This window comes from Pyxicephalus adspersus, chromosome 6, assembly GCF_032062135.1.
Source record: "Pyxicephalus adspersus chromosome 6, UCB_Pads_2.0, whole genome shotgun sequence".
Lineage (NCBI taxonomy): Eukaryota > Metazoa > Chordata > Amphibia > Anura > Pyxicephalidae > Pyxicephalus > Pyxicephalus adspersus.
Genome location: NC_092863.1, coordinates 104,067,288 through 104,084,417, shown reverse-complemented (window position 1 = coordinate 104,084,417; position 17,130 = coordinate 104,067,288). Strand labels below are relative to the sequence as shown.

The 17,130-nt window shown below is 39.7% G+C and overlaps 1 protein-coding gene across 14 annotated transcripts in view; it reads right to left on the bottom strand.

Moving 5' to 3' along the window:
- The window catches only part of UNC13B (unc-13 homolog B), a 256,653-nt gene that overhangs the window by 74,760 nt on the left and 164,763 nt on the right, over positions 1 to 17,130 (bottom strand). For all 14 annotated transcript variants that reach the window (XM_072413562.1, XM_072413563.1, XM_072413565.1 and 11 more), the window contains 5 exons: positions 11,001 to 11,079; positions 6,505 to 6,579; positions 5,970 to 6,189; positions 2,620 to 2,847; positions 1,788 to 1,929 (listed from right to left, as the gene is read on the bottom strand). In XM_072413562.1, the coding sequence (XP_072269663.1) occupies positions 1,788 to 1,929; positions 2,620 to 2,847; positions 5,970 to 6,189; positions 6,505 to 6,579; positions 11,001 to 11,079 (744 nt within the window). The remainder of the gene's footprint in view (positions 1 to 1,787; positions 1,930 to 2,619; positions 2,848 to 5,969; positions 6,190 to 6,504; positions 6,580 to 11,000; positions 11,080 to 17,130) is intronic.

Below are 17,130 nucleotides of genomic sequence, written 5' to 3'. Positions count from 1 at the left end.
TAAATGTTCCTCTGCAAACAAGCTTCAAGAAGATCTTTTATGTGCAACTGGCAGCTCTTCCTTCATCACTTTGTGCTTTGTCACATTCTTTCCCATTGTTTGATATAGCAACAATGATATAGGGAGAGTAGCTGCAACAGTCTTTTAGATTCAGATAATGAGGTGCCCTATGTACACTGGGCACAAATATCCCTTTTTCTTTGCATGCAAATGGATGAAGTCGTGGATGTAGAAAAAAATCTGCACGTAGGTACATGATACATGAGGATGTGGGAGATAAAAAAAGCCTGCATTTGGGGTGTTTATGAATCACCTTCATTACCAATTCCTAGGAGATTCACACTTCCAATACAGAATTAATACATGATTGTAAAAAAATCACGTCAACACTGTGATGAGTGGGGTTGTTGGAGAATCACTCACCTTAATTACAGATTTCAAATTTACAGGTAAAGGGGTCTTGAGTTGGCAGACATATTTATGGACTCTCTCAAAGTAACCTAAACCCAGGATCTAGCAGCAGGCATCACCCAGGGACACCATCTACTTCCTAGACTGCCAACTAAAAAGTGACAGTCATGAAAATCCTGGTGGTTATGCAGTTCCCAGCTTTGTTGACAATTGTCTGGCACAAATCACCCCCCTGCTGAACCCTTTCATTCTATGACTTGCTATAAAGTTACAATGTTGCAGCCTGACAAGCTGGTAGAGGAGAGTGAGGAAATGCTTTCTCTTATCTGCAGCAGACTGATGACATCATCTCAGTCTAGCCAAAGTCCCCAACTTGAGTTCTATGACTGTTTTTACTGTTTCTTTACATATTCTTTTTGTGACTGTGCTCATATGATTTTATTTTCAGACTATTTAGAAGTGAGCCTATAATGAAGCTGACGGCTTGCAGCAAATCAAGTTTGATGAATTAATGAAATGATCTAATGAATTAATTGTCCTAAGGCTTTGGTACTGTCTATGAATGCTGAGGTCGACCGAGACTCATTTGAGACAATGAACAACCCGCAGAGGTTCTGATCTGAGCAATGTAACATGGTGTACAAATACCGCCCCATATGACAGACGTATTATTGTGTAACGTTATTCAGCCATACGGGAACTCTAATTTGGGATCATTTTCTCTGCGCTCTACAATTTCACAATGATTCATTAGCGATCTGATGTCGTTCCACAAATAGCACATGTGAAAGAGGCACAATAGAAAATTACAGCTAATCAAATAGGACAATGACATCTGCTGCACAAAACCAAAAGATGGAGCAATGAGGGCAGAAAGTCAGAATTTAATATGGATCTGTAGTCTTAAAGTGAACTTGGGGCACAGATCAGACAAACTGAGCCGGCTGTAAAAGCACATGGAAACAAGCCTCATTGATCTCCATATCTAAAAGCAGTGTAGAGAAATTCATGTATACATTTTACAATACAAGGGCAATGAAAAAAGATAATCTTGGCAACCTGCCAGCCCACTGATATAAACAAACAGCGGGTGCTCTTGGCTGTACGAAACCATCCAGGAGAAGGAATACCTTGACATTACCAGCACACCTACGAAGGGGTCAGGGAGGTTTGTTTCAAAACTCTTTTAAAGTCTGCTAACATTGTGTGCAAAGTTTAATGTTTATAGTCTGTGCACAGGTGGATGAATGTTGGAGAGGCTTAGCCCTGAAGTCAGACCATTAGAAGAAGAACTAGATTCAGATATGAAACACTGGTTTCTAATTGGTTGAAATGACAATAGCTCCCTTTTGTTCTGGCTGGTTTGTGGTACTTACAAATGAAATTTCTCCTCCCACACAGGGTTCAGGTTGCCATAGATGGTTTTGGTCCTCTTTTTGGTTTTCCCCACTTGCACAGTGACGTAGGGGTCGCTGGAGCCTGTTTTGTCCTTGGCTTGAAGACCCTGAGCGCAGAGAACTGGAAGAAAGGTGACACTTGTGTGAGACATACCGGCCCATTAATACATCACTTTACTGCAACATTTGTTGAATAACATCAGCAATCTGTTTACTCTGTTCAATTTATTAATACAAATGTTTATATAGAAAACACCTCTCGGGGTCAATGGGAACATAATATATACCCTAATGGGGGTGCTTTTTTTTACATCCCTTTTAAAAGACAAAACTACTGAAGTCCAGGTATCTAGAGGTACACAAATCTGCAGTAACTGCCCAAACCTTCCAGACAAACCCGAGTCCTTTCTGGTGCAAAGAACAAGGTTCTGACCGTTCCTGTTTTTTTGTGACCAGCCCCACATATTCTTATTGGTCCATCAATGTGATGGGCAGACAGATTGGCCAATAGGAAAGTGCAGGTAGCAGAAAAGGGTGGGAAGGTTTCAGCCCCATCAGGGGGAAAGGAAACAGAGATTGGGGCATGATAGGAAGGTTTGTAAAGGTGCAGCTTTGAACGAAGTGATGTAGGGTGAGAATTTTTGGTAGCCTTGTATGACTAAGTTAACCCCACTTCCTGTCCTGGTGAATGCATGGATGAGGGGGTCAAAACTAGCAATAGATATCTGAAAAAGATTCCTATTCCTTCTGCCTTTATCTCTAGAATAGCTCTTGGTGGAGCTACACTTCAACTGAAAAGTCATAGGCTCACCAGTGATGGTGATCTTGGCTGACCACTTGGAGGTGCCATCCAACACGCTTTGTTTCACAGTCTTCATCTGTTGGGCGTGGGCCACTTTGGTGACGGTGAACACATCTCGGATCAGCTCGAAAATCTCTGGTTTGTTTCTCTCCCGGATCTTCATGCGATCCTTCATGGCCATGATGATGTTCTGCGTGCGGTCTTCTGCTCCGTGCTTCGAGCTTTTCTCTGCCGCTCCTACAGAAACCAAAGGTTATCACATATTGGTTATGGGTATGTTTGTTGGTTCATTCTTTGTACCAAACTTGAGTAAAATATGACACACATATACTCAGGCATGTGAAAGTACATCCCATGAAAAAGGTTGACTTTAACACATTTGAACAGACAAACATTAGATCTTGTTTTAAACTATGCCTATGCTTATATTGGAGTAAATGCAGATTTGTTAGGTGGAAAAGGTAAGTATATTATCACCACTATTATAACCAAATTCATTCATTAAGATTTAGGTGTCCCACGTTTGATGCCAATGATTAGAATGTACATAGGGACTATGCTGATGGAACCGGTCTTATGTAAACCTTGGATATGGAGGATTTGGTATTTTGTTTGCTGTTGTCATTTGTGATGTCATCATGTCAAGATCTAAAGAGCTCTCTAACGTTTATAGTGTGAACACTGTGAGGATGCTTATTTATCTACCAAAAGATTTGAACAGAAAAAAATGGCAAGGGGTATACATATGAAACAACCGCTAATGAGCATAACTCTAATGCTTTGTAACGTATGGAAATAGACCCAGCCTTCTGGAACCATATGTTGTCAACTGATAAATCAAAGATAAAATTATAAGGATCAAAGCCCCAAATGGTTTCATTAAAAAAGAAGTCCTGGCTGCACAGGTTCACTTTAAATAGCTGATGTTTAGCTGATGGTGTGATCCCGGCTGCCAGAGTTATATGAACACATAGTAAGCCAGAGGAGAAGAGAGCTGTGATTAACTCAATGGGGGGGAAAGCATAGCGGAAAGGAAATTACTGTCACACATAACCAGCGGCTGGCAGGTGGCAGACAGAGTCAGGAAGACACAGAGCCGGCAATCCTTCCAGGTAATGATCTGATGGATGAACACCTTCATAAGGACACAAACAGAGAGAAAACACAGCCAGGAGTATTCATATTTCATTAAACTATGTGTCAGTAAGCAGGACAGAACCAGGATAAAATTTCATGGCTGTAAGCAAGGTTTTGTGAGAAAACACCTGAGACCAAGGGGCAGCGAGGGGTCTGTTGTCACTAGAAGGTCAACCATGAAAAAATACTTGACCAAGATAATTGGCAAATACTTTGAGACACTAACCCGACCTAGGTTAAGAATGTCAGCTTGTGTTCCAATCCTGCATACTGGTTACTAATCAGTAGTGCTGAATTCATTGATCAGTAGGACAACCAAGGAATGGGCATTTTGTGACAGAGATTAGCAATTGAAGCTTTTATACTTCCTCACTACAGGTTCCCTCTAATGGAGCGATGGATGCTGGAAGAAAAAAAGATCTGTGTCCAAGAACAACTGGATTCATCCAGTGACTCCGTTCTTCAAAACCACCGGTTGTGCTTTACAGATTTATCTGTTTGCAATTTGAGGGTGGGGGGGAGGGGGAAATACCTGCAGCAGTCTATACTTAAGCGCAACAGAGAACAATTATCGTCAACTTGCAAGCAACAACCGTTTTGTACTCTCTAGAGAGCCAATGACCGTGAACCAGAATATCATAATCAACTGGTGGGCCAATGTCCCCGGTGTGCACTAAAAACTGGTTTGTCAATTTAAAATGAACTTTCAAAAACCATATGTCTAAGCAGTTCTAATACAAGCGGCATGGGTATTCATCTTTTGGGGCTTCTTCTTTCTTGGATTGTACTTGGACACCAATAAAATTCCAATTTTGTTTCAAATTTTTCCACATTACATAGGAAAAAGACTGTTTGGGAGGTGTTTGGACTGAAAAGTACCTGTGCCCAGTGTTTGTTTTGCCACCTGTGAATTAGATATTACAGTCTTTGAGATGCAAGAGAATAGGAAAAGGAAACAAATGTTATGATATTTCAACTTCCTGCTGAACTATGCTCGGACTTTGTAAAGCTAATGATCATTGAGAACCCTCTTTCCCCAAGTGTGTGTGCCGTAGCTGTGGGAACAGCAATGAGGAGTGAGTAGAGGTCTGTTGGATTAGCTTTAAATTGTGCGTGATTTGACCATCGGTATTACATTGGGGTCTTATAGTTTAGTGAGTGTTAGGAAAAAAACAGGGAAATCAGGCAAATAGCTGTCATTTCTTTGCTAGAATTGTCAGTGGCATCCCCGGTTTCCCTTTAGCTGTGATTGGTCTCTCGCGATCCAGTGCAGAAGGTGATTTGGAGTTAATCCTGCAGACAATGAGTAGAGGAGTTCCTGGTCTCAAATCCTGTCCTTCCATTGGCCGATGTGACGTTATAGCCTCTCTGCTCCCAGTCACCAGTTACCTGTTGTAGACTTAAACTGGGCTGACCTGCTGCTGGTGTGTTTTGTTGGATTTACTTTTGCTGACTCTTCTTCCCAAACCCGTCATTGTATGCTGTCTGGACTGACTTTTTGCCTGTGACCCTGACTCTGCTTTTCCTTTATCCTTGGATACCTCGTCTGGTAGACTGATTACCTGTGTAAAATCTCTGGCCCTGTATTTTGAACTCGTCTCCGTTGAAATCCTTTGTAGTGCATTATCTGTGTGCTCCTGGTCCTCTGTCAGTCTTTCCCCAGATGCCCTCTCCCCTATGCAGAGAAGTCCTGGGGGCAACAGTTTGCTGGGATGGCACAATGAGCCTGCAGAGGCTGAGAGGGGGCTTGCTATAGGCGTTAGATTGGGGGACTAGCATTTGTCGAGCACTGATGCTGGACCAGGGCCATGCAGTGAATGTATAGGATCCTAGGTGAACAGTGCTACATTAAATTGGGGGACTGGCATCTAGGAAGCACTGATGTTGGACCAGGGGCTTGCAGTGAATTGTATAGGATCCTAGGTGAACAGTGCAACATTAGATTGGGGGACTGGCGTCTGGCGACCATGGCCTTACAATCAGTGTATTGCATTCTCTGCTCAGTGGTGACGATGATGAGAACTAGATATACATTTGAATATCTTTCACATACAATTTCCATACATAAAGGAATGCCTATGATCGATTCTTTATTATAATAAAGCCTATGATCGATTCTTTACTATAATAAGACATGCCTGAACCCATGTTTAAAAAAAAAAATAAACATTTTTTTTAAATAATATCATAGATTAATTTTGAATTTCATTACAAAAACTTACGCTGCAGACAGTCAGCGTTCAGCAAGTCTTGGCACTTCTCATGACATTTGACCCCACACTCCGTGCAGCGCATCCCTTGCCGTGCAATACCCCACAGGAGACCTTCACACTCGTAGCAATAGGTGGGGGTGGTGGCAGTCCAAATCTCAAAGTTGTGGGGCGTTGTGCAGGAAATGGGGTAGATTAAGGCTTGTAGGGTTTTCTTGTACACATGTGACTTCTGGAACAGAAAAAACCCACAGAGGGCAGTTATATAATACAATAAATCACAAAAAACTAAACAAGACTGCAGCTCCTTGTCTTGCTATCATTAACACAAGAACTGGACGATTTCAGGTAAGGACTCAAATCTTACACAGCACTGGTCTTGGTAATTTAATCTAGTACATATTTTTACGCTGTGTTATCCATATGGGAATTGTCTTGCAAGAAACAGGGGTTAGGTAGACAAATGCAAGATGACCACAATGGTACAGGTCAAATACTATATTCTTTAAAAATCAACTTCTTTCTCCGATCTAAAAATTTTGCTTACCAGGTCTTCGTCCTTGAGAGAAGTGCGAGTGGCCATAGCGGAGGTGATACAGGCCTTACGGGACTGGACCAGAGACTGCAATGGTAATACAGAACAATAACTTTATGAACTTAATAAAATCTAGGTACATTTTTAAAAAAATAACAAAAGCAGGCAATAAAGGGCAAGTGGAATATCAGATTGTGATCTGCAGAGGAAGGCAAAAAAATAGGCCTGGTGCCCCAATGCATGTTAAAGTGAACCTGTCTTATCCACCAAAGCCTAAAATAATATAAGATTTCTTTGGGGCTATTTGTGCCATCTGCCAGACTAGCCAATGCAGCGGGTACAGGGATTGGTTTTAAATGCCTCAAATACAAGCGGTAGAACTGAGCATTTCAAAGGGAAGGAACTGCATCTAGATGAGCAGCTCAGCATCTGGGAGGTAGGAAAGGGGAGTAGATTTGGACATGCAAACAAATTAAGGCTCTGAGCACAAACTGGACCTAGAACCCAGTGTCCTCCTCAGGAACCTGATTCTAAAGAGAAATGTAGGAACTGAAAAGGGTCTGCACTTTGGGTGGAGTGACAAATACACTTTAACATGCATCAATAAATGCATCATTTGTTGCACATCCATTGCGAATGCTGATTATTTTATTCTTACAAATGGCAGCTCCACTGGATGTTAAGAACAGGTGCACTTTATGGGGTTCTTTCACTGAAAGTTCTCACAATCATGGGGGAAAGCATCACAAAGCTTCTTGAAACTCCTACTGATTCCAGCAGTGAAAAGCCTGCACTTTCCAAACTCCATTCACCAAGGGGGTGCCCTGTCCCCGAAGTATTTTTTTTGGCAATGTGGTGTGGGCCCAAAAGTTTTTAACTCGTAACTTGCAGTTCTTTCAATCATGATTGCAACAGAACTATCTACTTTGCAATAGGTGAACACTGATGTATCCTGGGATTCGCTACACAGCATGTTAAAAGGTCGTTGCCATAATTTTTTTATTCTCCTAGCTTTATTATATTTAATCATAGGTGACGATTTAAGAACTGCGGTTTATGTCATAATTTAAACCATTAATTGAGCTTCTCGTGAACTTTTGAGACCGATTAATAAATTATTCACACAAGAGAGCACTTTGGTAAACCAATCTATTACAATTTATTATCATCATTTACAGTATTAATTCCCTACTTCACGAACACAAGCGTGCTTAGAAAAATGATTAAGAAATAATCACACTGTTTTATTGAAAAATGATTATAGCAGCACCGTGAACAGTTTTCCTCTAATTTTAGGCACACGCAATATATAAAGGGCCCTTTCAGAATATATTTTTCTATTTGTTACTCATTTTGGTCATATTTGTATTGATTTTATTGTAGGCAGAATGCAGTTGGAGAAGTTAAATCAGACAGATAAATTTCACTGGTGGAAACCCAGAATGTTATTAGTAGCACTTAGGTCTCAGTCTTGCTAAAATTCTGTGGTCAAATGTCACCTCCTGCAGATCACTCGGTGAATCTTTAGTGCTGGGTTGGTTTAAAGCAAAGCTAAATTAACAAAATAAAATGCAAAAAAGAATTTAAATAAAAATTGTTAGGGTAGGATAACTATGCAACAATGTTATATAGGAACAAATTAAGATGAAAATTGTCATATATAACCAGGGTCGGCCAGTGAAGGCTCTTCAGGCTACATATATAGGCAGAGATACACTGACGGGCACCCTGGTATACATGTTTGGGTAGGACAAGCGACTGCTGCTAAAAAGAAAAGGAAACTTATCGTCTGAATGTGAGAAAAATCCACATTCAGTGCCCATCACTGAGTCTAATGAACCTGAGAGATGCCAGAACAGATTATACCTGGCTATGTAAATCAAGGTTTGGCACGTAGGGTTTGGGCCAGCAATTTTTAGGCAACAGCTTCAAGCAGTGTTTCTCAATAAGGAACCCTAGATATACTCCAGTGGTTACTTGTGCAACTTTACAACAATTTGAGTCAATATTTTGACTCAAGTGAGGGACAGGGTCAGTTCCACTCACCTCAAAGGTACAAATACAAGTCAATGCTTATTGCTGAGATGCCCGTATAAAAATGTTGACACAGGCCAATATGGGAGGTGAGGTAGGCCCAATAGCGGTCTTCGGTGGTTAGGGTTGCATTATCAAAATCTTATTGCACAAATTGTTTCCAGATTGGGGAAAACTGGAATAAAAATATTGAAATGAACAACAAACCCTGGGTTTGAGGAATTCAACACCCAGACTATTCAACACCAACGCAGGTTAGAACTCTCTACAGTTCTTGTGTTTCCGGAAAAACTATACCTATACTGAACCCAACAAAAACAGGCAAACCTAGGCCAGAAGAATGTGAATGAGTAAGACTATAACTCCCAACCTAGTCCTGATACAACCCACGACAAAGTGGTTGAAGATTCCAATCTGATTGATAAACCCTAGAAATGTGAAAAGAGGGGTAATATGTGGAAGCAAACATTTACAAACAACATCCACTTCCCGTACTGATTGGTGTACCCAACTACCTGCCATATATAAAGTGTACAATCCTTAGGTGCAGCAGTGGATAGTACGAAAAGCTAGAATACCCATTTGGTAGCAAATAACACTATTGGGGCCAGTTATCTGACAACTTTACCCTGTGTATACCTTCAATAATAAAGCAAGGTGCACCTCCCACCTTAATATTCATACCTCCAACCCTGCCAAAGGTTGCTCTGTATATTTAAAAGCCTCATCTTACGCCAATATGAAGTCTCTAAGGTAGCGTAGCAGTAAAACATTTAGCCAATTTACAGTCCATTAAATCAGTGATGTAGGGTAAAAAAACTAATTTTTAGGAGGGGAGAATGGAGCAGAATAGAATCTACTAAATCATGAAGTCTTGCAGCTACAGGTGCAGCCACTTACCATTGCCTGTTAATTGAAGGGTCGGCATATAAAAAAATTGCAATAGGTTAATGCAACACATTGTCAACTATAGAAGCAGAGGGGGAAATACTTTAAGGGATTGGCTATAAGAAACATTTTGTGTTAGTGAGAAGAGTTAAGGTCAATACATTACCTGTAGGATACTTACCAGGAGCTTCATATATAATTCAGTATTATTCCTAGTCCTACAGAACTTAAATCAAGTCATATCTATTCTTTAAATGGGAAAACAGAACCTCAAAATTATATCCGCTCTACAAAAATTATTTTAATTAATGCCTGAAGGTACTCATTCATACTGGTCATTGTACATCTAGTAGTTAATCCTTATTTAATATACAGTTCTAATATGTTAGCACTATATAAATCCTGTTTATTACTATTAATAATAATAATAATAATAATAATAATAATAATAATAATAATATTAATAATAATATTCTATTGGTAGTTGGTCATAATAAACTGGACTTATTCTTGTAATGCCGAATAGTCTTCCAAGCTATGAAGACATTTCGCAGCTCTCCAAGATGCTTCATCAGAATGATGGCTTGAAAAGGCTGAAAAACATTTTAACTTTAGAAGAACAAGCCCAGTTGACTGTGACTATTATTATTAAACAGTATTTATATAGGGCCAACATATTACTTAGCGCTGTACATTAAATAGGGAATAACTTCTACCAAAGATACAATGAATTAGAACCTTCAGATATGAATTCAAATTGTTTTTTCCAGAGCGGAGAATATTTGGATATTTTGTTTTCCATGTAGAGATGTATGATTTCTCTTTTACACCACCAAAATGGGATAGTTTATTAAACTAACAAATACAGGGTTAGTCAAAGCTTTTAGTCAGAAGGCTCCAAGTCTTGTTTACGAAGTAGATCCTATTCAGATCTTTAGCAGTTCTTTACTCCTTATACCAATGGCTTTACTGATCAATGGCTTTACTGATCAATGGCTTTACTGATCAATGTAAATCAAAAAGATGAGGAGTTAAGGAGAAAAGTTCTAAAATATCTCCCATCTGAAGTGTACACTTCTGGGCATCTATGGGAGTTGGGGCATTATTTTTATATCAGCCAGAACTGCCCACCGGGGTAGTTAAGAAAGCCACATGTTTTTCATAGACGAGAGCTAACAAAACCAGAACCAGGTCTCCTCCTCATCACTGCAGCTTTAAACACTTTATCTATATATACCTCAGTGTTCTCCCGGCCCCTTTTAGCTGGGTGCACCACCCCGCACTTTTCAGTACCCACGCGACTGTTTTTGGTTGGTTACTGAAAAGTTGGGTTACAATACAGGGGCCACTACCCACCTAGAGCTCCTTCCCATCTAGTTTAAAAAGAATTGTAGAGAAAATACTGATACATGGTGGACAAAAGCAGCCAGTTCTAATGAGGATGGCATTACTTGTCTATGTCTTTTTTCCCTATATTTAATGATGGGACTGCATGAGTATAATGAAAATTAAAACTGCATGTTAACTTTATGGATATTCGGAATATTGGCATGTAGAAGCCAAACAGAGAAATAAACTTTACTCACCAAATCACTGACCAACGGGATTGGCTTCTTCTTCCGAAGATCTGGCATGCTGTCAATGCCATACAAACCACCACCAGGACTGAAAACACAAACAGACATGAAGATATAAAAACAAAGAAGTTGGAGGAGATGCTGCTAAAAATATTTTTAAGGAAAGTGCACGCAAAGGGAGAAGACATTGGCATACCAGCTCCTCTGTACAGACTGATAGGACTGGCTCAGTGTTCTCTGTACAGCACTGTGGTATATGTCAGAGCTATATAAATGTATATTAGTGTGTGACTGTGGGGGGACATTAGAATGTCAGCTCCTCTGCACAGAGACTGATGGGACTGGCTTAGTGTTCTTTGTACAGCACTGTGGTATATGTCAAAGATATATAAATGTATATTAATCATAAAATACATAATTATAGAGGCCATGGTTTGGGATAGAATATAGTTGTAAGCTCTTCAGAGGCTATGAATGTCTCGTTGTCTATATCAAATGACAGCAGTACATACATTTTTTCAATGTAAATATATAAAAGGAAAAGAAACTTCTACAACTGTTTCCAAGCTGTCCATTATATTGGATTGTAAAGAAAATAGTTATAAATTGCGGATCACAGAACAGCAGCATGATTTGGATTATACAAGTATTGACAATAGAAGATATGTGACTGCATTGAGAACAGAAGACGACATAAATGATTTATTGTTGTGTGTAATATTCTCTATATAAATTATCTATAGGTATCCCGAAATACACCAGTATATGATGGATATACATCGGGTATAACTATAACAGTCACAGTAATAAATATTGTAATAATAATATGACTGGTGGTGAAGTGTTTGGAGCGCTTTGTAAAGGAATAAAAACATGAAAACTATAAAATGAATATAGGAAGAGTGAATGTGATTTGAATTGCGGGAAGCGTCTGCAGCTATTTGAATATAAGGTGAAGCGTACGGTTATTCAATACTCAAGGTTATATCAGTGTAGAGAGCGTTGGAGCCGTAGAGATGCCTGGAAATAGACTCACAATATAATACACATCATATTTTATTACTCTCATTATAAGACCGGTTTCATTATTCTCAATAGGGCAATGGAGGTAACAACTGGAAATTAGAATATACATTCTGAAAGGATAAGTGTATGTAAAACTACATTTTAGTTGGAGTTAAGCTTTTTTGAAAATCTGCTAAAATATTCTGCAAAACTTGAAATTTCACTTTATTTAGCTTTATTGACTTTGCATGAGTCTGATATTTCAGCTTCAATGTGAGAGGCCACTCCATGTCAAAGTTTTTGACCTGCCTGGATAAGAGGAAGCCGTACAGTGTTAAATACTAAAGCACCCAACGTATGTGGCTCTGTCAAACAGAGATTTAAATTAGGCAAGCACAATCCGAGTGTAAAAATTAGTGTTTTTGTTTTATTCAGTCAGCTGTCAGCTAGATGCAGAGAAGGATCTTTGCTCTCTATTGGGAAAACGTTGTCTCTCTGCAGAGGTCTGAGCAAGAACTCTATTAGCTCTACATTTAGTAAAGAGCATGCTCCGTGCTGACAGGTAACCTCTACTGGTGACTTACAGAAGGGAACGTCAGACCTCTGCAGAAAGTGACCACTACCTCAATTCAAAAACAAGCAAGGGTCCTTTTCTGTAGCATGCTGGTCAGGGACCCGCTTTTCTACTAAGCACATAACGGTTTTAAATAAAAAGGAAGTGGAACGATCACTGATTGTCAGCTGCCATGGTTAAACATTGGTGACCCCCTGGATCAGCCATTGTCAAACAGGGGTTCCATGGAACCCTAGGATTTCTACAATCTAGGGTCTACAATCGAGGTTGCAAGGGACCTTGAGTTGTGCATGATTGACCTTTCTAAGGTGTCAGAGACAGAAAAATTACACTGGGAGTCATTTTAGCTAAGTAAAGTTCCACTTTAAAAAAAGCTGGATCAGATTTTTTTTTGTGTTGCTCATTTGAACTTCAAATACGGTTGGTTGGACCAGTTGTTTCCCTAGTGAGATCTTGGACTTCTCCCTGTTCTCGTCTTTTTCTTTTTCCTTTCCTTTTGTTCCCATTTTTTGGTTTTGCAGAGGCGTTTATTTAAGAATGCTCATTTGTTCCACTTGATGCTAGACAAGTAATGATTGTGTATTGATATAATTGATACAAAGGTTTAGAAAATCTCAGGTGTATTTGTAATCTTGTCTATGTTCCTGTGGTTCATGATGTTTATTTTTATGTTCTGACATCAATCAGCATTTTTACACCTACCCTTCTCCTATTGTTTAATATATGTTTTATGTGTTTGTTTTGTGATCCTGCTATGTTGTATTCTTATATATGTTAAAATCTTTAATAAAAATTTACATAAAAAAGCTGGATCGGGCAGGTCCTTACTGCAGAAAGGGACCAATGATGTATTTTCTGCAATACCCTGTCTGGTCACTCCATAGTCAAAAAAGCCTGCATAGCCCAGATTTGGTTGCCAGAATACCTAACATTCCTCATTTCCCCAGTGCTCGCTGGGACTGAATGATCCCCCATGCCTGTGCAGGAGTTTAATCATCCCAGATCGGCCAACAAAGATGGACAAAGATTGAAAGAAGGAAGTCAATAAGGAAGATGGCTGTGCCCTACGACAGAACAAGCACAGGTGAGTATTGTGGGTTTAGGTCTGCAATAAGGAGGGCATTCAGACCACAGCTGTAAAGAGAACAGTTGACCTAAACTCCAAATTTTTACTTTAAATAAAATGGTAGACAATCCTTATATGTAAAGGGTTCAGCAGCACCCCTTTTAAGTCTTGATCACTGCACGGAGCCTCTCAGGATTTATACGTCACGCATTGCGGGAGGCTCTGGCTGCTCCTTCTGCGCATGCTCGATCATGGGGCATTTTTTCCACTACGGGTAAAGAGATGATGATCTCACACATGTACAGATCAGCTTAGCAGAGGACTACGTCACCCGATTTCCACCTACTCAGTGCGAGATCGGGAGATGCAGGAAGGAGACCAGAATAAAAGATAGAAGATGGCAGCACCTGGTGCTTCCTCTGAGGAATTCTAGGACGATGTGGGACCCGATCAACCGAAGGTCCAGGGCCATCGAGAGATCTTCAGGATTAAAGGTAAATGTTTTTTTTTTATTTTCAGTTTAGTTCTGGTTTAATACAAGGGGCACGTTTCTCACTTACACCCAATACGTTGGTTTTAGCAGGGGTTCTGAAGGACTTGGGAATTATTTGAGGGGTTCCTCTAAGATGAAAAGTTTGGGAAAGGCTGGCTTGGATGTAAAGCTGATTTTTGGTCCCAGTAGTTTTCAGACGTGGAACAAGAATACAGGAAACTGCAATTAGCTGAACGTATTAAAAGGCCAAAGATCAGAACACCAACCAAGATGTGAGTTATAGAACAAAGTTAGAAATGACATCTCATCAGAGAGTTTAGTTTATCCCTCAGCGAAAGGTACACCTAAACCGAAAGCACACACAATTACAGGTGAGGTCCGGTGGTTTGGTGAAACATCAAGCCAACGTGTCAGTCTCATCTAATTGTATTGGTTATACTACAAGGTTGTCATAACTTAAGGCTGAGTGTTCTGTTTCCCATAAGCGACCAGTCCTCTTTAGCAGCAGAGTGTGCAAGCCATTTAGTACCAAGTTGGTATCCCTGCAACACAGCGCGCATCACTCATACCCGATATTTCCTGACATCACTGAAGCCGTGTAGAGGATAATTTTCTCTATAAATTAGGATGCCGGTGCTCAAGGCTGCCCATCCATTCTACTGAGAGCTGAACACAACTGCGTAGACACTGGAACCATCCATTAGATACAGGCATGCCAGTCAGTGCGTATTGCAATGTGAAACTTAACCCTACCAGAGACCACTGATGCCTGGATGCCCACAACAAATCTAGCAGCATTAGTATGCATCACTTAGCTTTACAATAACTCTATGACAAATCTGGCATAACAAATCATTCTTAGACTGTGCTTTGAGAATATTTAGAGCTTCTATTTTTAGCCAGCTTCAGTTTTATTTTTCATGAAAATGTTTAGCCAAATGTTTATATATATTGTAATGTTCTCTTTAACAATGCAATGTTCTGTGCAAAGAGAAATGACAACTAGTGCTGTGATTGGTCTGCTTACAAACAAATCAATGTTATCACCATGAATGATACATTGTATCTGAATGCAAATAATAATTTTAGGATCAATATGTAATTCCTATACCCTCATTAAAGGAAACTTGTCAGGATGTGCACAAAATAATGAAGCTCAACTTGCATTTGGGGGGATCCATCTGCCATAGGACTGAGTGCCATTGTGAAATATACATAACATTTGTCAGGGATTGATGCTGATCATACCCCTTGGATTGTAAGCTCTTTGGACCAATTTAAAATATATAAAATATTTGACAGGGATTGATGCTGATCCTACCCCTTAGATTGTAAGATCTCTGGACCAATGTAAAATATATAAAACATTTGACAGGGATTGATGCTGATCATACCCCTTAGACTGAAAGCTCTTTGGACCAATGTAAATTTATATATAACATTTGTCAAGGATTTATGCTGATCCTACCCCTTAGATTGTAAGCTCTTTTGACTAATGTGAAATATATGTAACATTTGTCAGGGATTGATGGTGATCCTACCCCTTAAATTGTAAGCTCTTTGGACCAATGTAAAATATATATACCATTTGTCAGGGAATGATGCTGATCCTACCCCTTCGATTGTAAGCTCTTTGGACCAATGTAAAATATATATAACATTTGTCAAGGATTGATGCTGATCATACCCCTTAGATTATAAACTCTTTGGACTAATGTGAAATATACATACCATTTGTCAGGGAGTGATGCTGATCCTACCCCTTAGATTGTAAGCTCTTATTGAGCAGGCTCCTCTCCTCCTCCTGTGTCATTGTATCAGTCATTGCTACCCCTATTTATTGTACAGCATTGCGGAATAGGTTTGTGCTTTACAAAAACAGTTTATTAATAATGTTGTATTTTTGCTGTTAGGCCCCCTTATGGCCATATTTAATATGCAAGCCACCCTCTCTATGTACCGTATGCCTTTTTGTCCCAGAACCCACTACAACCCCTTTTAAGTCAAAAGCCTCCTTTTAATGCCCACTGTGCAAAGAAAAAGCATTTTGGTAGTTTAGTTTTATTAGGCTGGTCGCAAATATATTATTTAGAAACAATGGGAATGACTATACTTTCTCTCCATGCACGCAGACCCCAGATGAGATAAATAAAAGCATTCTGCTCATTGAAAGCAGTAATTAACGCGCTCCCACACTGCGGGGAGGGACAAGAGCATGGGGTCGGTATCATCAATTGCGGACGGCAGCTGCAGTTAAACATGGGGCAGCGTGAAGCCAGGCCAATGCTGTGGGTGTATAATGCAACACATATTGAAGTTTCCTTCTCGCATACTTTTGTTTCAAAGCAGTGAATCTCCAAATGAGTAGATTTTAATGGGACATCATGTTAGGAAGGACGCAAGCTGCGGTGTTACATAAGCCGATGGTATTTTGTAGCACCAGGATTTAGTGATTTAGTGAGTCTCTTGTACAGAGCCACTAATCCAGCAAAGAAATCTTGGAAGAGATGTAAATATGGGAATTGCTAGTCTCCGGCTTGAAACTTACATCATTTTTATTATTTAATCTATTCTAATATCTAATCTATTGTTTCTGATTTAAAAGCAAGTTGGTCATCTCGGGTGGCAGCAATGCAAAGAAGTGGAAATGAGAGAAACCAACAGCTTAAATGTAGAGACACAGAAAGAATAGGATTGGCTGCACCCTCAGTGATGTCATCAATTTCTAGTATATTGATAGGCTGGTAGGTTAAGCTCTCAATGATGTTATGTTTCTCCAATAAATGAATAGGCTGCATTTTCAGTGATGTCACCAATCACTGGAGATTGGATAGGCTGCATTCTCAGTGGTATCAATGTTCTCTAGTGATTGGATAGGCTGCATTTTACGTGATGTTACTGGTCTTTAGTGAATGAATAGGCTGCATTCTCTGTGATGTCACTGGTCTCTAGTGAATGAATAGGCTGCATTCTCTGTGATGTCACTGGTCTCTAGTGAATG